We start from the raw sequence: 25165 nt of genomic DNA on the forward strand, positions 1-25165 counted from the left end.
AGGAGATCCAAGCGCTCGGCATCATTCACAACGCCCACGGGAGCCGGGGGCAGAGGCAGAATGCTGGGCCAGTACTGGAGATGATCCCCATCCATGTCCACATCCCAGCTCCACCTGTTTCCCACCTTTGAAGTACAACTGGTGCCCTCCAGCCAGCCCCAGGTAATGGAGAGGAAGGCCGCCAAAGGCACCTGTGGCCGCTGAGCTAACACCTTAGGGATGATGGCAGAGGCCTTGACATTCAGGTGTATCTAAGACGGAACCCGAACACACCTCATGTGTGTTCCTCTTCTGCCATCAGCAGAGAGGAACCCACGACTTGCTTCTGTGTGTGTGTGCGCCTCAACGAGTTCTGCTGGTTTCTGAGCTCCAGACAAACGGCCCCCACTTGGTGTAGTCTTCTGGAACCCGCTCTTTCCCCCAGCTTTCTAAGCGATCCACACGAATGGCATCTTTTCCGTTCCACAATAACTTTTATTTAGGAAAGCAAAATATAGTCATAGGTATCTCAGACAGTGCAGTAAAGTATAAAGACAAATACAAAAGACACTCAGGAAACAACCGGTTGGCTTCTGTCTTCTGGACGCCATGGATCTCACTGTAACAGGCTAGGTTTGCTCCAGCATTGGTAAGTTCCAACCCAAGTCTGTGGCCATTTCAGCAGGTATTTTGTGGATGAACATTTGATGCTGTGTTTCATCTCCATTGTCTGTTCATTCAAAAATGTGAGAGGGATTGTGCTGAAGACACAAAAGGGACAAGAAACAGTCCCTGCCCACAGGGGCTCACACTCTAATGGGGAGGCAGAGAAGTCAACAGTCGGTACAAGACAATGCAGCAAGTGTTACCAAAGATGCACGCTCTGTGTGGCGTAGGGGCCACAGGACAGCCACCTGACCCAGCCTTGGGGCAGCTGAGAGGGCTTCCTGGAGGAGGTGAGGCCCAAGATAAGGAGACCTGGAGGATGAAGCGGCCTGTCAGCCAGGCAAGGTAAAGACCTCCCCAGTGTGAGTCTGACCCTTTTCTCAACACTGCATTCAAGTCCCTCATCTGACTGGTCCTTCCTCCTTTGAAATTCTACATCCCACAGTTGGTCCTATTCACAGGTCCCTCCTTCGTACTACAGTGAATCTCCGCATGCACACACCTTACACCAGGATGCCGTGTCCTCGAGGACAGAGACTCTCTTCACTGTACCTACAATTATGTTGGGCAGAGTGGCCGCTCAGCAGACCCTGGGACTGGGAGAAGATGGGTTTTGGGTGAACTTCTCCAGCACTTCTCTAGCACTTGGCTGGAGCAAGAAGGATGGGTTTGGGTGGGGGTCATAGTGAAAGGGGTCTGAGATACACAAAAAGATACGCAAAGAAACCACACCCACTAGGCTGCTGCCTGGACCAGAGAGCTTAGAATACTTCTGTTTTCACTAATGCAAAGTCAAACCACAGAACTGTTCTCAACGGCACTGTCATTTGAAAGAAAGGAACAAACAAATATTCACTGCAACCAAAAACTAGACCGTAATTGCGCGTCCCCCACTGCCCCCATCACCCTGGGAACCCACAGGCCCTGAAGATGGCTGCCAACTCAGTCGAATGTGATCCGGAAACTGCGCTCCTGCTCCTTGCGACGTCCCTCGCACACCTTGGTCACCTCCTCCACCTTCCGCTGCAGCAGGGCCGAGTTCTGGTCGATCCACTGCAGCGAGTCCATGTGTGCGTTGAGGATCTTGCAGATCTGCTGCAGTGGGTCGCTGTTGTCGGCCGGACCTCCAGACGTGTTCAGGTGCTCGATGATGTCCTTGAGGTCTTGGGCCATGCGCTTCAGCTGGGCGTCGATGTTCTCAGCCAGCTTGTAGGTTTTCTCTCGCTCCTCGTCGGCATGCTGCAGGTAGACAGTGCCACTCTGCTCCTTGACCGACTCCTCCAGAGGGCTCAGCAGGTCTTCCAGCTCCTTCTGCTGAGACAGGATGAAGTCGAGCTCTTGGTCCAGCCTCTTCTGGTCCAGCTTCACTTTCTCCACCTCACGGTGGAGGGTAGTGATCTTCTCCCCGTTCTCAATCAGTGTGCGGTCCCAGGCATTGACCTGTGTGGCCTGCTGCAGGAAGTGCCGCTCCTGGTCCTCCAGCTCCAGACTCCACTTGTTGATCAGACTCTCCAGCTGGGCGTAGGTCATCACAGGGCTGGCGGATGCCCCAGTGCTGCCACTGGGGCCAGGTGGCGCGGCCACGGCAGCTGGTGCATTGCTGGCGATCCCGGCTGGCGCCAGTGGCTTCAGATTCAAGGCGAAGCCCGTGGTGGTGGTGGATGCCGTGCTGGTGGTGCTGGTGGTGGTGGCAGCGGCGGTGGTGGTGGATGTCGTTGTGGAGGCAGTAGAGGCTGCTCCAGGGGCCTTTAAGCTGAAGCCCAGCGTCCCAGCCCCGGGAGTTCCGGCCGTCGTTAAAGGGGTACAAAGGGAAAGCCCAGTGGCGGGGGACGAGGTCGGAGCAGTGGCTAGCGAGGCGAACAGCGTGGGCCCAGCACTGGTGGTGGCAGCAGCGGGGGCAGGAGCGGCTGGCTGGGTGGCTCCCGCTCCGGTGGCAGCCGGGGCGGCGGGAGTGAAGGGCAATCCGGCAAGGGCCGTGGGCTGGGTGGACGTCCCCATCGAGCCAATATTGAAACCCGAGGCCCCGGTCTGGGACGTGCTTCCGCCTGTGAATGAGAATCCTCCCGGTGCGGTGGACGGCGCAGCAGAGGTGGTGGTGGAGCCGAACACGAAGCCGGTGGGGGCTGTGCTCTGGCTGGAGGTGACGGTGCTCGAGAGGGCACTGGTGAGGGTGCTGCTGCCCAGCCCAAAGCCGCCAGCGTGGCCTGGGGCCGGGGCCGGGGCGGCCGCTGCACTGCTCAAGTTTAGCTTTGGCGCGCTGATCCCTAAGGAAAATCCAGTTCCTCCTGTGGCAGGAGCTGTGGTCCCAAAGCTGAATCCTGGGGTCTGTGTTGCTGGAGCTTGGGTCGTGAGCGAGAACAGGCCGCTAGAAGGGGTGCTTGCAGCCGGTTGGGAGGGAGTCCCAAAACTGGGAGCCCCACCAGTGCCAGATGTAGAGAAAGAAAACCCGGTAGCAGGCGTGGTTGTCGCCGTCTTTGCAGCACCAAATGTGAACCCGCCTGTGGGGGCCCCCGTGCCTCCAAAATTAAACCCGCTCATGGCTCCAGAGTCTGGTGGCAGCAGCTACTCGGGCTCCCAAAGCAGATCCGCCAGTGTCCACAACCTTGGGAAGATTTTTAAAGCAGAGTGAGTCACATGATCAGATGGCAGCCTGGGGAAGGCGACCTCACTGGCAAGACGGAGCAGTGTGGGGGCTGGCAGGACTGGATAATTAAGAGGATGTGGCCACCATCCCACTCCCTGCTATAACCTAGCCAGGCCCTGTTAAAACTAGAAAAGAAAGCTCCAGAAGCAAAAGCCCATCCCTGGGGGTCACATGCTAGGAACTAGATGTGCTTGGGACAGGCACGGCCACATTCAGCACAAGCAGGACTATCTGCTGCCCTAGAGAAGGCCAAAGAGCCCCTGAGGAGGAGGTCAGATTCAAGGCACTTCTGGAGAGTGGGACTAGAAGCACACAAAGTAACACCTTCAGGACCTGCTCCCTAGGCTTCCCTGCTGAATGCAAGTGGGAGGTGGTAGGTGGTGGACTGCTCTGAGTGCCACCCGGAGTGTCTTTCTGGACCTCACAGAGAAGCCCCAGAAAGCGGAGTTGTATGGCAGGGCACGAGGCACCTGAAGGCCCCATCTGTGCACACCCCTGACCATTTAGGAGGATGGAGGCATGTTGGAACGTCCCCTTGCCCTTTTTTTTTTTTTTTTAAAGATTTTATTTATTTGTCAGAGAGAGAGAGAGAGTAAAGTAGGGGGAGCAGGGGGCAGAGGGAGAAGCAGACCTCCTGCCGAGCAGGGAGCCCAATGCGGGGCTCAATCCTGGGACTCCAGGACCATGACCTGAGCTGAAGGCAGACGCTTAACTGACTGAGCCACCCAGGTGTCCCTCCTGCCCTCCTTCTAACTCAGGGGTGGACATGGGACCCAAGTCAGCTAACTTAGACCTCCCCTGGGATTTCTCTCCAGGGACTCAAGAGGAGGTGGCCTCCTTCACCTACCGGTGTAGGGCACAGAGAATGTGCATGTGGGGCATCCCCTCATCCTTCCAGCCATCTGCAGCTGAGCTGTACACAGTGGGGAGGAGAAGGGAGGGAGGAGAGGGAAAGTGATCATGTGCCCAGAGGATTCATACATGCTCACAGGGTCCTGCACTGGCTCTGGTGAGGAAAGAGAAGGGAGCCCAGGAGGACCTGTGAACACCCGGCTGTAAATAAGTTCTCAGACATCTGGGGGTTGTAGTTGACCTCAAGTTTAACAGGAATTCATGGTCGGCTGCCACTGCTCAGTGGGTCCCCGCCCCGCCCAGGCCCCCTCACGCTGTGGCTGCATGATGAGAAATGCCGATTCCAATGTAGACACCAGGGTGATTTCCAGGCAGCCTGGTGTGCCCAGTACCATGCTACATACATTCTCCTTAGCCACCAGACCCTCAGCTAACTTCACAACAGTCCTACAGGGAGGTTGGGATGATGGTCCCCATGCAAAGACAGGGAAAGAGAGGCTCATATGGAAGTAACTTGTCAATTCTTATCCCACAGTGGGCCCTGAACCTGGCCATGGGCTGTAAACCCCTCTTTATTTCCACTCCATCAAACTGGTCCATCTGGTCACAGGGCATGCAGCCCTGCTTTGGGGCATGGCCACCATGCTGTACCCCAGCCTCCACCCAATACCCCGTAGAGCTTATTTTCCCTTCATCTAAAATAGCTGAGGTAGTTCAGCAGCAAGACAGCTCCCTGTTCTCAGGCCCAAAGTTGGTTCTCCAGACATAAAGAAAAGACCCAGATTTGAACTCTGCTTCTGCTACGAGCCGTTGGTCCTGGGGCAGGTCACTCCTGAGCCCCTCTACACCTCAGTTTCCCCAACTATAACGAGAAAGATGATCCCCTCCCACTGTGAAGAATAAACAAGGTCACGACAGAGAAGCCAAGTGCCTGGCCCAGAGAAGGCATCCACAAGTCCTGTTTCCTCTTCCCTCTCTCTTCAGGGCCAGTTTTACTTCTTCCAAGTGTCCTCAGGAATCCTCTCGTGGCCTGGGCCAGAGGAAACCTGCTGTGGCTGCCCCTCCCCAACTTCCACGGCACCCTCTGCCTTCCTGGCAGACCCCGGTATTACCTTCTCCTCCTCCACACAGACACATGCTTCTAGGGAGATGACCTCAGTGTGGTCCGCTCTGCCCCCGGGGCCGCCTGGTTTAAGCAAGCAGATCTCAACTGGCCGCCCATCAGCACCTCCAGGGGTGGGTGTTCAGAATATACACTGCTGCCAGACCAACGGGGGCAGTCTCTTTGGGGGGGGGGTGCTGGCTGTGGCATTTTTATAAAGCTCTTCTGGGGGCTCCTGGGAAAGGTCCCTTCATTCTCACCACAGCTATGTCTGAGCCCCCAGGGCCGCTGGTGCCCCACACTGCCCTGCGCCAGACCCCCTCTCGCGTGGGAGCGACACCTCCCCACTCGACAGCCATGTCAAGCCAGGTTTGCTGTTACCGGCAGCCCAAAGCGTCTGAACAGCTACACCTACGTGTTTCATTTCTCAAGACCTCAGCCCAAGAGAGTTTCTATTAATATGCTGCAGCTAAATTTTTCCACAAGAGCATTTATAAAAAGCTCTCTGCAACTATTAAAAAACTAAAAGAAAAACAATGGTCTGTGGGGGCTTTTCTGGTTTAATGGTTCACCATTTATTAAACGTCTCATCAGTTTCCGATACTACACATGCTAGGGATCTACTAACAGTGGCAAACACATATTGATTCAGCCCTGTGCTACGTGCTTTAGATGTATTATTGCTCACTTACTCGAAAAGCAGGTCCATTTCATAAACCAGGAGAGTGAGGCCCGGAGAGGTCACCTAAGCCATGGCTCTTGCCCTTGAGGTAGCCAGAGACAGGGCAAACACGAACTTCAGTACCAGGGCTCTAGGCAGGGACAGTGGGGGGTGAGAGTGGGGAGGGGTCACATAAGGGAGCATTTTCCTGAGCTGAGTGTGGAAGGATGTGAGGTCAGCCAGGGTCGGTCAGGTGGGTGAGAGGAAGGGCCTGGGTGAGGCAGAGAGAAGCTGAGACACAGGTGTCTCTGGGGTGCTAAGTGATTTGGTGTGGCTGGAGGGAGTGTTTGTGCATGGAGTAAAGAGCTGACTCAGAAGGCCTGGGTTATCCACACCCTGCACGTTCCGAAGAAAAGACTGGCCCTTTTCTAGTTTCCTGTGAGATAACCTGCAAGCCCTGACAGCTTGACCTCTGCAGGGGCAAGAGACTAATGACGGTCAGTCACACAGACGCTCCGGCCTACGTGACCGACCTCCAGCAAAAATCCTGGACACCAAGGTTCAGGTGAGCTTCCTTGGAGGGCAATACTCCACATGGGCGAATTAAGTGTTGTCACAGGACTCCACTGGGAGAGACAACGGGTAGCTCACACCTCGTCTCTATCCTAGACTCTTCCTGGTGCACCTTTTACCTTTGCCGACTGATCTCCCTCCTTTTGCTGTAACCATGAATCTAACAGCTTTGCTGAGTTCTGTGAGTCTTTGCAGCTAATCACTGAACCTAAGGGTGGTCTCGGGGAATCCCGAGCACAATGTGTGCACAGTGCTGTGTGATGTGACGGGAGCTGTTGGTCGGGAAAGGATGTGTTGATGGCCCAGACTTCATTTTGAGTGAGCCATGCAGGGACTTGAGGGTTGGGGAGACTAACACGGCCAGATACATGTGTGGGGAATTGACTGGAGGAGAAGAAGCTAAAGGGTCAGGTGGCTGGGAGGAGGCTGGGGTGATGGTCTAAGCCAAGAGCCTGAGCGAGGAGCCAGGACTCTGGGGACAGGGGAGAGAGAACCCCAATCTGGGAAACGTGTAAGTCTGTGCAAAAATGAAATGAAGTGATGTTTCTGCAGTGGCTGTCTCAAGTGAGCAAAGCCGTCAACCAAGACCCGGACTTTGGAAGTTTCTCACAAATGTGTCTGAACAGATACACACTATTCTGAGCTCTGATACAGGATTTTCCCTTTTTACCAGAGGGGCAAGCTTTCCTACAAGAGCAGCTGACAGCGCTTGGGTCAGGTGCTCAGGGCTGGGTGGCCGCAGACGTGGCACCTATAGCTCATGTGGGCCTGGAGTGAGGAGGGGCTGCCTCGAAGTCCTCGACTTACTGAGAGAGCCGCCTGCCCTGCACCTGTCCTTGTTTTTCAAACCACATCCGCCTACCTTCACAGCCCAGGGGAGTCAAAGGTTCTGACCTACAGACTCATCCTGTCCCCCAGCTTCGAGGACCATGGTTCTCTACCATCACCTCCAACTTCACTCAGGTCCACTAACCTGACCTCTCCAGTTCTTTGCTACTCCAAATCCCAACTTTAATTTATTTACTTAGCCCTCTTGTGTGTACAGTGAGGACAACAGAGACAAAACAAACTCTCGGTAGTGCAACATTAACTCACACAACAGACACATCTGAGCACCTGCTATGTATGAGCACTGTTCCAGGCCCTGGGAATATGGCTGTGACGGAGAGAATGAGTCCCTGCTCTCACGGGGCTTCTCTTCCAGCAGAGGAGACAGACAGGAAAACAACAAACTTCATAAAGGAATCCTACAGCATGCTAGAATAGGCTAAGCATTATGGAGGAAGAAAAAGTGGGGCAGGGAAAGGGGATCAGGGCAGCGGCATGGGGGTAAAGGGGTTGACTGAGTCATACCGAGGAAAAAGCTAGAACAAAGCCGGGGGCGGGGTGGGGCACGGCCATGACAATAGGAGGCCAGTGTGGTTAAGCCCAGGGACTCTCCCTCTCTCCCTATCCCAGCCCCTTTCCTATGTCCGGGACAGGGGTGTTTGGGAATGAATATGTGGGGATCTCAGCCTTGGACCAAAGGAATGGAAGGATTAAGAAGGCAATGTGTGGGGCGCCTGGGTGGCTCATTTGGTTGGGCGACTGCCTTTGGCTCAGGTCATGATCCTGGAGTCCCGGGATCGAGTCCCGCATCGGGCTCCCTGCTCGGCAGGGAGTCTGCTTCTCCCTCTGACCCTCCCCCTCTCATGCTCTCTCTCTCTCTCTCTCTCATTCTCTCTCTCAAATAAATAAAATCTTAAAAAAAAAAAAAAAAAAAAGAAGGCAATGTGTGTGTGTGGGGGGTCTGTGTGACAGAATAATGGCCTCCATACATGTCCACCCCCAACCCCAACCCTGTGAATACGAGACCTCACATGGCAAAAGGGACTTTGCAGATGTGATTAAATTAAGGATTTTGAGATGGGGAGATTACCCTGGATGGGCTGCATGGACCCTAAATGTAACCGTGAGGGTCCTTAAGTGGAAGGGGGAGACAGAAGATGTGACCATGGAAGAACATTCTGAGAGATGCTATGCTGCTGGCTCTGAAGACAGAGGAAGGGGCCCCAAGCCAAGGAATGCAGGGGGTCTCTAGAAGATGGAAAAGGCAAAACATGGATTCTCCCCCAGAGTTTCCAGAAGGAAGGAGGTCCTGTGGACCCATTTCAGACTTCTAACTTTCAGAACTGTAAGAGGACAACTGTGTGTTTTAAGCCACTAAGTTTGTGATCCTTTGTTACGACAACAGGAAGCTGATAGAGGAATAGGGGAGAAAGAACAGGATGAACTCAACCTAGATAAATGGATGGGAAATACATCCTGGAGTTGGGGCCAAGGAAGAGGCTGGAGAAGAGAGGCGATGGGGCCAGGGCAGGTCTGCCTCTGTGCACTGGGGCCAAGGGGAGAGGGTGCGGCAGTTACTGGGCCCCGGAAGCCGGGGAGCTGGTGGGAAAAGAACAGAGAGCTGCGATTCTGAGAATCTGGACATCCCCTGCTGCTGGGGCGACCTCACCAGGGGTGTGGGATGTGTGCGAAACCCAGCAACGACAGGCCAGCTCTGACAGAGGGAGGGACAAGGTGGCCTGGGAGCATGAGAAGGGCTGGTGATGGTGACAGTGTCAGCCCACAGGGCAGGATTTTCTGCTTTTGTTCACTACTGCAATGCCCAGAACCTAGGGCAGTGCCCCAGCATGCAGAAGGCGCTCCATAAATAACTGCGAGTGACTACCTGACAACTAAGAACTACCAGTTACGGAGCGCCACCTACGTAATGGTACTGGGCCAGGAATACTAGGTAGCAGCACAAAGAATCCTTCCTGGATGGGAAACAGGCTCAGAGAGGTGATGTAACTTCTTCAAAGTCACAGAGTGGCAAACACTAGTCCCAGGATGGGAATCCAGATCTTTCTGGGGCTAAGTCCTGAAGTTCTGCCTGGAGCAAGGAAGGAAGAGATGTGAGAATTAAGTCTTAAAGGATGAATGGGGTTCTCTGGGCAGACATGTCACCGAGAGAGAGATCTCCACAGGCCAGCTTCTGTACAGCTGTGGCTGGAGCAGCAGGCTGTGGGGAGGTGGGGCTGGGGGCCAGGTCGCAGAAGGAGATTGCCAGGCTGGTCCATCCAATGGAGACAAAGCCATAACAGTTTCCCTTCCTGGTCCCGTAGCTGTCCTTCAACTTCACACGTCAGAAATGTGTGACCCACACTAGGCTCCTCCACTGGGCGGCTGTCTCCTTCCCTTATACCAACCAGTTCTACTCCACTTCATTTGGGGCAGCAGTGAGTCCAGCCCAAGGGCTCTAATTCCCAGGGCTTCTCGATGGGGCTTGGGATTATGAATCCAGGGTTTTCTAGTCCACTAATGGGCCAGGATGGGGGGAGGCACTGCAGACAATAGGCCTATAGCTGTCATTACAAGTCCAGACTGTGGATTTCTGTGCGCTCTGAGGACAGGGGCCTTTGTTCGTCCCTTTCTGTCGTTCACTCGGCAAGGCTCCGCAGCAGCCCTTTGGCCAGAGCCCCCGCTTCTCCACTCCTAACCCTGGGATCTAAGATTCTAAATTCATCCCCCATGCCTGCTTCCTCATATGAAAACCAGGGATTACAATGCATGGATCTGCACTGGGCGCTTAGCACGCGGCACCTTGGGGCCCAGTTAAAGCTAACCTCTTATTAATGCAAGTTCTGGGAGCAAGTGGAGCAGATGCTCCTGACATTTCAGCCCATGGCCACCTGGTGGTGCTGCCAACAACGCTGAGCCCAGGAAGCAAGGAAGGAGGAGCTATCTCTGTGGGAGCCACCCCTCCAAAGTAGCAATTTGATGGGGCACCTAGTTGACTGAGTTGGTAGAGCCTGGGACTCTTGATCTCAGGGTTGTAAATTTGAGTTGGGTGGAGAGATTACTTAAAAACAAAATCTTTAGGGGCGCCCGGGTGGCTCAGTCGTTAGGCGTCTGCCTTCGGCTCAGGTCATGATCTCAGGGTCCTGGAATCGAGCCCCACATCAGGCTCCCTGCTCTGCGGGGAGCCTGCTTCTCCCTCCCCCGCTCCCCCTGCTTGTGTTCCCTCTCTCCCTGTGTCTTTGTCAAATAAATAAATAAAATCTTTAAAGAAAAAAATAAAATAAATAAAATCTTTAAAAATACGTAATATCTTAAAAAAAATAAATTAGCAATTTAAGACTTGGGAGGATGTGTGACGATGGGCTCAGAGAGACCAGAGGAGGAGAGAAACAAGGGGAGCACAGGAGGTGGGAGCAGGAGAGAAAAGGGGGGGAAGTCAGAGACTGAAGGGACCTTTGCCTTTGGCCCCCATCAGCCCAGCCAGGGAAATCTGATCCCCACGGAGATTTGAATGTGCTCCGCTGTCCAACACCGCCCCCCCACCCCGCCGCCCCCACAATCATCTCTCTCCTCTGGGTTGTCTCACCAACATGTAAAACAGAGCTCATTGGCCACTCACCCCAAGTCAGCCAACTCTGCTTCTTAAACATCTCTTGAATCAGTTCCCCTCAAAGAAAAATCCTCTAACCCTTAGGGAACGGGTGAGCTCAGAGAGCCAGCCCTCCAGGAAATCAAGTGATAAGCAGCGAGCAGCTTGCTAACAGCCAAGGCAGAGTCTCCACTGGTCCAGGCTGAAGAGACAGCAGCGCAAAGGCCGAGGCAGCAGTGTGCTGGGAGGGCTCCAGAGCAGTGAGGGGTCGGTGCGGCCAGACTAGGGTGCAGTATGAAGCCACAGGTCCTATGTGAAAGGACCTCATTTGTTTCGAAGGACTCCCCCAGGCAGCTGGGGAGGAGCCCGTTGTGTTCTGGACCACTCTGTCAGGCTCTCACACAACTACCGTGCCTGCTGGGCATGGCTAACCCTGGTTGCCCGGAATGGAGCCTTGGAGAAAGGCAGGCTTTCGTAAGCCAAGTTGGCAGCAGGGAAACCTCAGTGCTCACGGCAGTGTGAAGGCCTTCTCTTCCACAGGTGCACGGTGTCCCCAACAGGGAAGGCAGACTGACACCCGCCTCTTTCCAATGGCCCTCTCACCGCCTTAGGCCTCTTGGGATTCCGGTCCCAATTTCCTAAGCCTGCTCCTGAGGAACTGTACATTCGAGGCCCTTCAACCTCCCAGGTACAATTAACTTGTGTTAAATATTAGAGACCTGTAAAAAGAGGACACACAGGAGGCTTGTCTGTCCATCTGTCTGCCTGCTCTCCAGGGGGAGGAGCTGCAGAAAGCCTCACAGCTTGTTTCACTGCTGCCTGTCTTCTCCCCCACGTGGTGTCCCATGATTAGATTCTTCAACACACCCCTGCATGCTAACTGATGAGGCTGCTTTGTCACACATATTCCATTTCTCAATTACCCAATGATGTGGTGGCTATTTTATTTTTAAAGATTTATTCATTTACTTGAAAGAGAGTGAGAGAGAGAGAAGCTGACTCCCTGTTGAGCATGGGGTTCCCCCGGTGGTGGCTCTTTTAAAAATGAAATTTAAATTCTTTTTGTGAACAAACAGTTTGATCATGTGGTTCCACATTCCAAAGGGAATACTGTGGTCTCCGTCCTCCCCTGTCCCCACAGCCACCAGCTCTCTTTCCCGGAGATAAGCGGTTGGATTTCCCGTGCCTCTTTCCAGATTTTTTTGATGCATTTAAGCAAATGCAGTGCGCTCTCTACCCCTCTGTACACAAAACGTCACACGTCAGACCCACTGTCCATTTTCACTTACTCTATCTTAGGACTCATTTTATGCAGGCTTATTATCCTCATTGGACAGAGGAGAGCCAGTCTGGCAGAGGCACCAACACCCTGCACCTCGGCTGTTTGCTCCTGTGGGTTGCCTCAAGCTGGTACCAAAATGCTTCTTGGATTCATAGGTTCCAAGCCTTCTCTTCCCTTCCTTCCTTCCCCTGAAAAAACTACCCCAAGAAGTCACTTCCCAGTTAATTAGTGATTACATTCTCCTTTACTCCAAGGCTGGAATTATACCCAAAGGAGCTCAGGTGGTGGGAAAAACAGCAGTTTTCCCATAGGGAAAACAAATCAGGTTAAGACCTGCGTGGAAAAGAAGTCAGGAAACAAAACAGTCGATTTTAAGGAAGGTTCTAGAACAACAACTCAATATAAAATAATGGGACTGGAAGAGATCTGAGGAATACTCTGGTGCAGGGCCCCCTACCTATTTTGCCAAGAACTGTTTCCTATAGAAAGATTTTTTTCTCTAACTGCATTTTTAATATTTAAATTTTATTTTTTTTCCTTTTTTAAAGATTTTATTTGTTTGTGAGGAAAAGAGAGAGAGAGAGCGTGTACAAGCAGGGGTAGTGGCAGGCAGAGGGAGAAGCAGGTTCCCTGCTGAGCAAGGAGGCAGATGTGGGACTTGATCCCAGGACCCCGGGATCATGACCTGAGCTGAAGGCAGACGCTTAACCGACTGAGCCACCCAGGCATCCCTAACATTTAAATTTTAGCTGCACAATTAATACGAGTCCTTTCTTTAAAATAATGTCTTGCACATCACCAACAAAGCTAAAATTCTCTTGATCACCACCCTTCACCCTGGTTCCCACACCTGTGAGGTAACTGCTGTCATGTATCTTTTATCTATGTATTTGTGTATGCATTCATAGCCTGAGGAGATGAAATGATTCTAATTTTCCTTTTCATTAACAATACTGCAACAAGCATGCTTTTCACACCTTCTTTGACACAGGTGCATTTTTTCCAGGGCAGATCCCAAAAAGGAGAGTTGCTGGCCATGGATACTTGCATTTTGGTTTTCCTGGGGGCAACCAAAATGCCCTCCAACCTGCCTCTACCCATCTTTATTCTAACTGGCAGTTCCTGGAGAGAATCATTTCCCTACAACCTGCCAGGACCTGAGATTAGGTAGCTCCATCAATCTGATGTACCAACTGCATTTATTTAAAAATAATGATAAAAGCACTAACCATTCAGCACTCGTTATACACCAGCCTGTGCTGGGTAATTCACAAATAACCTCATTCATTCAGTCAGCAAACATCCACTAAAACTTAGAACGGGACAGGCCCTGTGCTGGGCAAACAAAGACAATACGATATGGTCACCACCTTCATGAAACTGGAGTGATAAATAGAAAAAGTTACCAGAATTGAAAACAAAACAAACAAAACCTGCACACAAATATTCACAGAGGCATTATTCCCAATAGCCAAAAGGTACCCTCATTGGCAGCCACATTTTCCCTCCATCATTCCACTCCAGCCCCACTTGTTCTTGACTGCCTAAAGTATTCCTGCCTTGGGGCCTTTGCACCCGCTGGTCCCTTGTCCTGGAACGCTCAACTCAAGTGTCCCCATGGCTCACTCCTTTACTTTCTTCAGCCTTTGCTAAAATGTCACTTACTGGGGTGCCTGGATGGCTCAGATGGTTAAGCGTCTGCCTTCGGCTCATGTCATGATCCCGGGGTCCTGGGATCGAGCCCTACATTGGGCTCCCTGCTGAGCAGGGAGCCTGCTTCTCCCTCTCCCTCTGCCTGCTGCTCCCCCTGCTCGTACTCTCTGACAAAAAATAAAAAAATCTTTAAAAAAATAAAAAAAATGTCACCTACTCAGTGAGGTCTTTCCTGGCTATCCTTAGGACTCACAGCACCATCTGAGACAGTAATATACTGAACTTACGGATTTCATTTATTGTCTGTCTCTCCATTAGAATGTCAGCTACATGAGGGGCAGCATTTTTGTCTGTGATCCCCACTGTGGTACCCCCAGTGTTAGTAACAGTTGCTGGCCATCGCAGGCACTCAGCAAATGCTTGTCAATGGAATAAAGAGATCCAAGGGTTGCTTTGTGCCAGGTGCTTTTTGTGTACTGTCTCCTTTAGTCCTGACCCCACCAACTGCGAGGTAGGTACCACCAGTATTTCCCTTTTAGGGTTAAGTAACTTGTCCAGTGTCAACATAAATGTCAAAGTCAGGATGATTAAGATAAGATCTTTTGTCCTCAACTAATTCAGAATTTACTGAGAGTAACAAAGAGATAAATGATAGGATGACAGTGTGAAAGAGCTCTGGTTAGAACCTACTGGAAGCCTAGGGGACATGGTGATTACCTTCACCTGGGGAATGGGTAAGGGGAGGGTCAGGGAAACACTCCTAGAAGAGGAAGGGATATTTAAGCTTGGTTTTGAAGGATGTGAAGGAGTTAGGGTAGGAAGGAGTTAGGTCAACACCTCATTACAGGCAAAAGCTTGGAGAGGTAAGGGCCTGCTGCCTTGTGGAATGGTATTAAATACCTGTGTTAAAACCACAAGATGCCAGAGGTGTCTGGGTGGCTCAGCTGGTTAAGTGTCTGACTCTTGATTTCGGCTCAGGTCATGATCTCAGGGTTGTGGGATCAAGCCCCACGTCAGACTCTACACTGGGCGTGGAGCCTGCTTAAGATTCTCTTTCTCAGGGAGCCTAGGTGGCTCAGTTGGTTAAGCATCTGCCTCTGGCTTAGGTCATGATCTCAGGGTCCTGGGATCAAGCCCCACATAGGGCTCCTTGCTCAAAGGGGAGTCTGCTTCTCCCTCTGCCTCTGCCCTTCATTCTGCTCATGTTCTAATAAATAAATAAAATCTTGGGCTCCTGGGTGGCTCAGTTGTTAAGCATCTGCCTTCGGCTCGGGTCATGATCCCAGGGTCCTGGGATCGAGCCCCACATCGGGCTCTCTGCTTGGCGGGAAGCCTGCTTCTCCCTCTCCCAATCCCCCTGCTTGTGTTTCCTCTCTCGCTGTTTCTCTGTCAATTAAATAAATAAATAAAATCTTTAAAAATAAATAAATAAATAAATACAATCTTAAAAAAAAAAAAAAAAAAGAATGAAGTATTGACATGTTACAAAATGGATGAACATTGAAAGCTGGACAAAAGACCATCTATGACATGATTCCATTCATATGAAATGTCCAGAATAGGATAGACAAATCTAGAGACAGAAAGCAGGTTAGTGGTTGCCTAGGGCTGAGGGATGGGGGAACAGGGAGTGACTGCTAATGGGTATGGGATATGGGGTTTCTTTGGGGAATGATGAAAATGTTTCAAAATTAGATTATGGTGATGGTTGCACAACTCTGTGAAAGTACTAGAAACCTCTGAATTGTACACTTTCATAAATGGAGGTGCGTTATACAATACCTCAAAATAAAACCAATAAATAAACCAACCAGGCATGGGATGCCAGGAAGGGGTTGAGAGGGCAGAAGTGAAGTTACAGAGGTGGGCAGGGGCCAGGCTCAGTCCTGACTTTACCATGAGGGCAGGGGCTGGGCAGAGGGGTTTCCAAAGATAGGATCATGCTTTCTTCTGGGGACAAGTAAAGCTGGCCTGGGAAGGAGACAGGAGTTGAAATGCTCCAGTCATCTATGAGGCCATTAGGGGCTCCCTGAGAAATGCAGCTGGGCATGGGGACTCTAAGAGCACAGCAGGTGGGATTCTATTTTGTAGAATCACACACACCTGTGCTCCCTCCCCAGCCTCACTCCCTGTAATCAACACCAGCATCTCAGGGGAGAGGCAGTGATGTCACTGTGAGGGAGGAAAAGGTCCAGGCTGGGCTGTGGTAGAGACAGTTGCCATGAAGATGGTTTCTCTGGGGACCAGGTGAAAGCCACCAGAAGTGGGCGGCAGAGTGGCTTTGACTCTGAGAACCAGAAACCAATCACAGCCCCTACCTGTCTCTAGATATCAATTGCCATGCTAATATTTCTGGACGTTTATTATGTGCTGGGCTGTCTGCAGTGCTTTACCTGCATTGACTTCCAACTTGATGAGGTGGGAACTGTTCATGACCCCACTTTACAGATGAGCAAACTAAAGTCAAGAGAACTTTAGTAACTTACCCAAAGTCACACACGCCGACCCAGGCTGTCCAACCCCAGAGCTGAGCTAAGTACTCACGAACCTCTCCAACGTGACTTTTCCACCCCACCCCCCAACATGTGCCATGTCTAGTACTCCCTTCCCACTCTCTAAGGACATCTCGGACATATCCGTCACCTTCCAGACTTGTGTAGGTTTCACCCTGAATCCAATTCAGTGCTGTCCACCTTCTCCAGCCACAGGCGAGACTCCTGAAGGCTCGGAGTGAAGGGGGGCATAAGCTGCTCTTTCCTGTCCCTACCTCTGGAATCTGTTCCTGCTCTGGGTGGGGGCAGGCAGAGAAGGGCAAAGGGCTCTTGAACTAATTGAGAGTGGGGCTCTGCTGGTCCTGACCCAATGCTCTCCATGGACAGCCCCCACATGTTCGGGGGGGCACCTGGGGGCCGTGGGGGACTATGAGGTTTCCCCGTTTTGGTCCCCTGCCTCTACCTCTCTCTCTCTTGCTCCCCTCAGCTCCCACTATGCCTGGCCATCCCAGGAGTGCTGGCAGGGTTCAAGTCCTGCTACCTTCCTCTTGCGCTCAAGCCACCCCGTGGGAACTATACATGTGTGGCCCACCCCTTGGCAGCGGCTCTCCACTTCTCTTCCCCCATTTGGAAGGATGAGCTGGTTTGCTTTGAGAAAGGGAAAGCAGCCCTGGCAGCCAGGTCCTGGAACACTCTAGTCAGACAACTTCAGAGGATACCAACATCAGGCAGGGCCACTCTGACGGTGGTGGACCAAGACAAAATAAGACCAGTCTTTCAACACAGACAAAAGCACAAACGTTGTCCAAAGCATAAAAATGACCCAAATCCCCTTCCTGGCTCAGAGCTGATGGGTGCTCCTCACATTAACCACAGCATTAGCTCTGCTCATTCCTCCTGGCTCTAGGTAAGATAGCCAGTCCCGACTTGCCTCTGCCTCCCAGCCTCCAATCCAGAGCGAAGCCTGCTTCCCTGAACCCTTCCCAAAGTTACCTAACTTAACCCAGCTCCCGTAAGTCCTCCTTAATACCCACTTACTGAGATGCGCTGAGAGCCCCAATGGTGGGTAGCTCCCTAGCTGCAACAGCAAGAAACCCAAGTTGTTCAACTACATGTGTTCCTGGTGGCCTCTGGCTGGAGGCATGGACAGCTGACAAGAACAGACAGGGTGATAAGACACCAGCCCCTCTCTGGCAGGCACCCAGCCCTCAAGGACAATTCCTGAGACCTCCTTCCCTGCTCCCCACAAACACAGCCCTTTAGACTCTACATGGGACTGGGTCCGAACAAAGCCCTACTCCTCCTCAAATTTGATCAGTCCAGCAGGGAGGGGTTTGGTCCAAATTCTCAGCAACTCTAGAATGAGGAGTACTTGGTTCCTTTTGTTCTCTGCTCTGGGCAGAGAGGATTACAGATCTGAGGGTGGGGAGAAATCACTGAACCAAAGGTCAGGGATGACCTGCAGCCCGAGTCTATCCACACTCCTGGTATGTTAGGGTTTCTCTCAATTACTTGCCAACCTTTTAAAAACTTGCATCTTGGGCGCCTGGGTGGCTCGGTTGGTTAAGCGACTGCCTTCCGCTCAGGTCATGATCCTGGAGTCTCGGGATCTAGTCCCACATCGGGCTCCCTGCTTGGCAGGGAGTTTGCTTCTCCCTCTGACCCTCTTCCCTCTCGTGCTCTCTGTCTCTCATTCTCTCTCTCAAATAAATAAACAAAATCTTTAAAAAAAATTAAAAATAAATAAATAAATAAATAAATAAAAACCTGCATCTTACACAAACTGCTGGACTTTCAACTTCTGTAAAATCGGAAGCTCTGCACTGCCGGGCCGGTATTGCTGCCCAGCAAGTTGAGCCACCCCAGAGCCGCACCTGTGACTTTTGGGCTCCCTGGGGCTTCGCTGGCCTTTCCCTGACACAGGGCCTTTGGGTTTACAGAGGTGGCTTACTCGCTGAGCCAGGAACTGCTCTAGGCCTTTTCACGTATTATCTCTTTGGTCCTCATCCGCTGCCCTCTGAGGGTTGTTACTGTCCCCACTTTACGATGAGGCCACTGCAGCACACGGCGGGTACAGTACATTATCTTGCTGGAGGTCACACAGCAGTAAGTGATGGCATCCCGAGCTCTGGGCACTATGTGGTCAATTATCTTCAGTCTGCCTGGTCCTTTTCCTATAGCTAGTCCCGGTGGGCATGGGAAGGGGCTCCCTAAGGCTGACCCTAGCCTTCATCTCCCAGATGAGAAAACAGGCTCCCAAAGGGAGGTGTGGTAGGCTGGATAACGGCTCTCCAAAGAGGTCCACATCCTAGTCCCCAAAACCTGTGAATGTATTACCCTACATGGTTAAATTGAGGATCTTGTCATGAAGACATCCTGGATGATCTGGGTGAGCCCCAATGTAACCATAATGGCCTTGGTAAGAGGCAGGGCAAGAAGATCAAAGGAGAAAACAGGAGAGGAGATGATGGAAGCAAAGGTCAGAGTGATGCAAAAAGGGCCAGGAGCCGAGGAGCACAGGCGCCTCTGGAAAAGGCAAGAAAATGGATTCTCCCCTCCAGCCTCCAGAAGGAACACAGCCCTGTGAACCTATCTTAGACTTAGAGTCTTCAGAACTCAAAGGGAATAAATATGCGTTGACTTGAGCCACTAAGTTCAGGATGGTACGTTACAGCAGCCACACAGGAAACAAGACGGAAGACGCCCGAGGTGCCAGAGCTGGTGCAGCAGCCCGGGGCCTACCTCGGCTGGCAGAGCTGTGGCTGCCTCTGCCCAGGGACACACAGCAGGAGCCAGGGGAGGGCTCTGGAGCTACTGGGCCACGTGGCAGATCAATGCTCCACATGCCTGGCCCTACGCTGCCCTCTCCCCAACTGGGATGGCCTTGGCCTTCCTGCCCTTGTTTGCTAGGACGTCCGCCTCCAACTCCTGCCCCCAACCCCCCACCCGCATGACCCAGGTACCTGCCCTAGCGCCTCTTCAGAAAGAATCTAGGCCCATCTGATGCAAACTCTGTCCCTTTTCCATCATGCCAGGCTGTCACCTTGATTGGGAAGCCAGTGAGGGGTGGCTGGTGAGGAGCAGGTCAGAATCAATAGAATTTGGCAATTGTGAACTGCAGCAAACCTGAGGTGAAGGTCTGGATGAGGTGGCCTCCCAGCAGGCTATGCCCTAGGCTGGGGGTCAGGGACCTCATAGATCTGAGGGAAAACAGGCTCTCCCTGGGGCTTGTAGGGCCTTGGAAGCTGTGCAGTATTGCAGAGGCCTGGGCTCTAACTAGCACTGTGATTGTGCACAACCCTCTTCACCTCTTGGGACCTCATTCTTGCCCCCTGCAAGACAAGTAGGTTGGCTTCTGCAGTCTGAGGCCCCTTCTCAGCACTGAATCTCAGATACTCAGGGTCCCGCACAGGTGGCTGCTCTCCCGGCCCCTCCCTTGCTGTACTGGGACCTCTTCCCAATTCAGGGCTCTAGGGCTGCGCTAACCAGGAACTGTTGCCAGGTGAGCCAGGGCCCCCAGAGAATCCTCCCCCCAACTCCCCCTCCCCATCAAAGAGCCAGGGTGATGCAACCTGCCTGCAATTTCCACCTCACTCCCTAAGCCTGTCTCCTCCGCACTGAAAAAGAGTCCCCAGAAGCCCCACCCATGCTCCCAGCCCCAGCTCAGGAGTTGAAGGGACTGGGGCACCTTGACCCTGGAAGACTCTGCAAGCTGAGGGAGGCAGAGGCATTTGAGTCCTGGAATTGCCGTGGGTCCAGGTCAAGAGTAGGCATAGAAGAAGGCTCAGGGTGCCAACACCTGGGCTCAAAGGTAGCCAATGATGACCTACAACCCACAAATTAGAATACACCAGGAAGGGCTAGGGAGCTAAAGTGTGCAAGCTGGCACCCACTCAGTAGGAATCAGTCAAGCTGCTTGGGTGGGACAGCGGGCACCAGGGCTGAACAGGGTGAGATCCAACAGCTAGAGAGAGAAAAAGGTGCAAGGGGCTGGGACAGGAGGACCAGGGTCCCTGCCCCAACATCTCCTCAGTCAGCATATGCGGCATGCAGCTGGCAACATGATTCCCACACTAAGCAAGTTCATTTCCAGTTACTAAAAAGTATCTTACCTGGCCATCCTCTCAAAAACCCGTAATTCCAGTCTACGAGACAAAACCAAATTGAGGGATATTACATAGAAAAAGCAACCAGCACTCTTCAAAACTGCCACAGTCATGAAAACCTAGCACAGTCTGAGAAACTACTGCAGAGATCACAGGAGGCTAAGGAGACACAATGACTAGATGTGATATGGAATCCTGGAACAAAAAAACGGCATTAAGAACTAGAGAAATCAGAATAAAGTATGCACTTTAAAAGCCCATACCGTTCTCCCTCTCCCACTCCCCCTGCTTGTGTTCCCTCTCTCGCTGTATCTCTGTCAAATAAATAAATAAAATCTTTAAAAAAAAGGGGGGGGGCACCTGGGTGGCTCAGTCGTTAGGCGTCTGCCTTCGGCTCAGGTCATGATCCCAGGGTCCTGGGATCAAGCCCCGCATCGGGCTCCCTGCTCGGCGGGAAGCCTGATTCTCCCTCTCCCACCCCCCCTGCTATGTTCCCTCTCTCGCTGTGTCTCTGTCAAATAAATAAATAAATTAAAAAAAAAAAAAGCCCATACAGATGTGGGTTCTTCAGTTGTGACAAACGTACCACAGTGATGTAAGAGGTCAACAATGGGGAAAACTGGATGAGGGGTATATAGAAACTCTCTATACTATCTTTTTAAGTTTTCTGTAAATAAAAAATTATTCCAAAATAAGAACTTAGGGGCACCTGGGTGGTTCAGTCGGTTAAGCGTCTGCCTTCGGCTCAGGTCATGATCCCAGGGTCCTGGGATTGAGCCCTGCATCAGGTTTCCTGCTTGGCAGGAGGCCTGCTTCTCCCTCTCCCACTCCCCCTGCTTGTGTTCCCTCTCTCGCTGTCTCTCTCTGTCAAATAAATAAATAAAATCTTTCAAAACAAACAAACAAAAAATAAGAACTTAATTAAAAAAACACCTTGTTCAAGTGTACATACGTAAAGATCTTTTCAGAAGAAGACTCAAAGATTTTGGGTGGGAAGGGAACATGGGACGGACAGGACTTAGGCAGTCTGAGAGTCCACCCTAATCCTACCTGCTATGGCTCAAATATCTATACTGAGAAGTGAAAGGAGGTTGGCCCTTAAGTCTCATTTAAAAGGCTGGAAGATCTTTTAAAGCACTTACTACTTAGCAGTGCAAATAAAACACATCCACCTCAACAACAATACCCCCCCCCCCCATAGCACCTACTGTTTGCCAGGCACTAATCTAAGTGCTTGGCCTGAATTAACTCACTGAATCCTCGTAACAGTACTAAGTAGTAGTCACTATTTCTTTTTTAAGTAAACTCTACCTCTGACGTGGGGCTCCAACTCACAACCCCGAGATCAAGAGTCACATGCTTTACCAAGACTGAGCCAGCCAGGTGTCCCAGGAGTAAGCACTGTTACCTGCCATGTATACTGCTGCGTTTCCATTAACTAATCTCCATACTTTATTCTGGCACTATTAGTGGAAACCGAGGCACAGGGAAGTAAGAGAAATTGCCAGTAAGCTAGTAAGTGGGGCAGAGTCAAGGTATGAACCCAACAACTTGGTGCCAGAATCTGCGCTTAGCTGCTACTCTATGCTGCCTAGGTAATAACCTAGCCCCTATAGGTCAAGTCCTCAAATACTGGCAGAGTGGACAGTAAGTGCTCTAGGTGAAAGTAGTCAGATCCCAAGGACTTCCTGCGTGCAACAGAAGCCTGCAAATCTTCATTCCCAGATAACTCTCAAGATAAGGGTTCTCTGGATCTCATAACCGCCACATTCGATGTCAGGCTAACTCCAGGTGTCCTGCTGTGGACAGATGCAAGGTGGGAAATGGAGGGGTTTCTGAAGCAAAGACGCACACCTACTGGGGCTACCGGAGGGCCTAGTGCACAGGGAGGGAATGGTCAGGAAGCCCCCTCTCTTGTAGTAAAGGGCAATGCAGACCTCCCTATTTGGGGCAGGGCTGGTAAACTGATCTGGTGGGGGGCAGCTGAAGCAGAGAACCTTCTGAAAGGAATTCTGGAGGAGCGCTGAGGATAAGGGCTGATGGGAGGCGGGCAGAGGATGGAGAAAAGATAAGAGTCAGGGGGATGATGCCTGTTTCCCTGCAACGGCGCCCCGTGAATGCGGCTGAGCGTCATCATCTGGAACGAGGAAGGGTGGGGATGGCCGGCAATTACTGACACCTTGAAGGAGCGAAAAAGACACAAGAATGACCTACTAGTAGGTGTTGGACGGCCCAACGTCTGGGGCTCTTGCCAGGGCAGGAGAAAGCGGTGAGACTGGACCCCAGACTGGACCCCCAGGAAGGGGTGGGGTTATTAAAAATAAAATACGTCGAACAGGCACGTAAGAACCCGGCTCTGGGTTTCACAGGCATCGAATTATTTGATTCTCACCAGGCAGAGTGGACTATTTCCCCCATTTTATAGGTAGTTCCCGATCTACGAGACTACAGAACTTATTCGCCACCGTCGCAGGGAGGAGATCCGAACGGCGCGCGCGGTCTCACTGTGACTCAGACCAGAGTCTAACCCACAGAGTTCTCAGCGCGGGGCGGCAGTTGGGGGGATGAGGGGACCAGCAGGTGGCTGGCCGGAAATTCGGGAAGCAGGGCAAAAGAAACGAAAAGTGCACGGGTGCAGGTCTCAGAGAAGAGGGACCGAATCCCCAGAATCAGGGGGGTGGGGGGGGCGGGGGCTGGACCTCAGAGTCAGAGAGACAGAGAACCAGAGTCAGAGGGAGCAAAGGGCCACCCAGCCCGGATCAGGAGGAGGGGGCCGGAACCCCCGGGGGTAGGAAGGAAGACGGGGCTGGATCCCCAGGTCAGAGAGAAAAATGCCGAACTCTCGGGGTCGGGAGGAGGAAGGGACTGGATCCCAGGATCCCCGAGAGGAAGGGGCGAGGCCCGCCTCCCGACTGGGGCCTCGCAGGGCGGGGCGCGGAAGAATCCGGGCGGGCCGTGCTGCGCCACCCCCGGTATATCTGTCCCCAGTCCCCGGGGCCGCCTCATTCCCCGTCCTCAGATCACAAGCTCTCCTCAGGCCACCGAGACGCCATCTCCGCCCACATAGCCCTGGCTATGGCTCTGTAGCCGCGACCCCTCCGTGTCCCGGCCCGTCTCCGCGCTCACCGCGCTTGCGCTCTTCTCTACCGCCTTCTTTTCTTCAGCCGAGGCCGCCGCCGCCTCTCCTTTCCGCAGCCATGGAGTGAGTAACCGCTCGCCCCTCCCTCTCCAACCGCCTTTCCCGCCCTTTCGAAGCTCGAGGCCTTCACGACCAGTCGAGGTGGGGGTGGGGTGGGGAGACGAGAGTGAGGAATCACGGTCGCGCAGGCGCAAAAGAGGAAAGACGCCCGTTGGTACGTGGCCGAGCATGCGCATTCGGATCGATGGCGGGAAGGGCGCGTTCTCCGGGAGAATGTTGGCGTTTAAAGATTGTCTGCGTGCAGGTGCGCCTGCGCACTAGCTCCAAGGGGGAGGGGCAAACGAGTCTGTCCGCGAGCCGTTGCTCACGTGCACAAGCCCACCAGATCCCGTATTTTTCTGTGAAGGGCGGACAGTAAGCAGCCGCACATGCGCACTGACTCCCCCAACCCCCGCAGGCGTGAGAGCAGTTGGATCGGTAGCGGAGCATGCGCTTCGGCCCTGAGCGAGAGAGCCGCGTGTGAAAAGGGTCGGGGTTGGGGGCCGGTTCTCCGCCGGCCCCCTCCACTCTCCCGGCTCCACGTTGCGCAGGCGCACAGCAAAATTTACGTTTCATTCAGGCACCTGCTGGGGCGGTGTCGGGGGGGCTGACTTAGATTGACAGGGCGGAAGGCGAGGCCTAGAGGCTACCGGTTAAGAAGGGGGTGGAACTAGGATCACAGCGGCCGCGAAGGGCGGGGCTTGGGGAGGGTGGAGCCCATTGTGCGAAGGGGAGTGGTCAGGCAAATTTAGCCGAGGGGTGGGGTTTCGATCGGAGAAAAGGCGTGGCCTCTGGGGAATCATCGGAAGGGGTGGGGTGCGAGACTTGGGCAGGACTGGGGCGGTCATCACAAATTTCAAAGGAAACCCTGGGACTTGGTAGATGGACCACGTTAATGGAGGGGCAGGACTGGGGGACTTCCCCTGGGAACTGATTTGAGGTGGCTTCTTGGGAGGAGGTGGAGCCTAAAGAAAATGCTGTAGAGGAGGGGGTGTGGCTGGAAGAAAATTCTCCTGGGATTGAGTTTTTTATGAAGTGGGGCGAGTGGGTGGGGCTTAAGGGAATTCCCCTGGGAGACCATTAGGTTTCTGTACTGGAAGGAGCGGGGCTTGGGAATTCTAAGAAAAGTAACTGGGACCTAAAGAGAATTCCCTTGGGAGTGGGTGGGGCTCAGAGATTTGGGGAAAGAATAGATTTAGAATTCCGATAGGGCAGGGTGCAGTCTCAAGCCCCGTTGGAAGGGGAAGGGAGGACCCTGGGGACATGGAGGTGTGGCTTGGTTTCTCTAAGACTTTGGCGGTGGATGAGGATGGCTTCTGACACCACCTACTTTTGTCTCACTTGTAGGTCTTCCACTTTCGCCTTGGTGCCTGTCTTTGCCCAACTGAGCAACCTCCAGAGCCTCCTTCCAGCTGTCGGTTCAGCCTTCTTCATTGCCACCCGTGCCCAGAGCCGGTGCTGCCGCCATGTCACTCCTGGCGACTCTGGGGCTGGAGCTGGACAGGGCCCTGCTCCCAGCTAGCGGTCTGGGCTGGCTCGTAGACTATGGGAAACTCCCCCTGG

General features: G+C 52.8%; 2 protein-coding genes across 6 annotated transcripts in view; one reads left to right on the forward strand and one right to left on the reverse strand.

The window, feature by feature from the left end:
* Positions 1-453: 453 nt before the first annotated feature.
* NUP62 (nucleoporin 62) lies at positions 454-23755 on the reverse strand. Of its 5 annotated transcripts, XM_034987025.1 has the most exons (4): positions 23551-23755; positions 20431-20463; positions 4137-4202; positions 454-3247 (listed from the first exon to the last, which is right to left on the reverse strand). In XM_034987025.1, the coding sequence occupies exon 4, from the start codon at positions 3181-3183 to the stop codon at positions 1588-1590; it is 1596 nt and encodes a 531-aa protein (XP_034842916.1). In that variant the 5' UTR covers positions 3184-3247; positions 4137-4202; positions 20431-20463; positions 23551-23755; the 3' UTR covers positions 454-1587. The 5 variants fall into 5 exon arrangements, with proteins under 5 accessions (XP_034842916.1, XP_034842917.1, XP_034842915.1 ...); XM_034987026.1 differs by lacking the exon at positions 20431-20463; XM_034987024.1 differs by lacking the exon at positions 4137-4202.
* Positions 23415-25165, forward strand: part of ATF5 (activating transcription factor 5) — a 4106-nt gene continuing 2355 nt past the window's right edge. Inside the window, exons 1-2 of the mRNA XM_034987107.1 lie at positions 23415-23626; positions 24950-25165. The exon at positions 24950-25165 is cut by the window's right edge and continues 72 nt beyond it. Coding sequence (XP_034842998.1) covers positions 25069-25165 — 97 coding nt within the window. The 5' untranslated portion in view covers positions 23415-23626; positions 24950-25068. The remainder of the gene's footprint in view (positions 23627-24949) is intronic.

This window comes from Mirounga leonina, unplaced genomic scaffold, assembly GCF_011800145.1.
Source record: "Mirounga leonina isolate KUSES-001 unplaced genomic scaffold, KU_Mleo_1.0 Mir_376, whole genome shotgun sequence".
NCBI classification, from domain to species: Eukaryota; Metazoa; Chordata; class Mammalia; order Carnivora; family Phocidae; genus Mirounga; species Mirounga leonina.

Coding starts and splice junctions, on each gene's coding strand:
- NUP62 (XM_034987026.1), bottom strand. CDS start 3,183: ATGAGCGGGTTTAATTTTGGAGGCACGGGGGCCCCCACAGGCGGGTTC.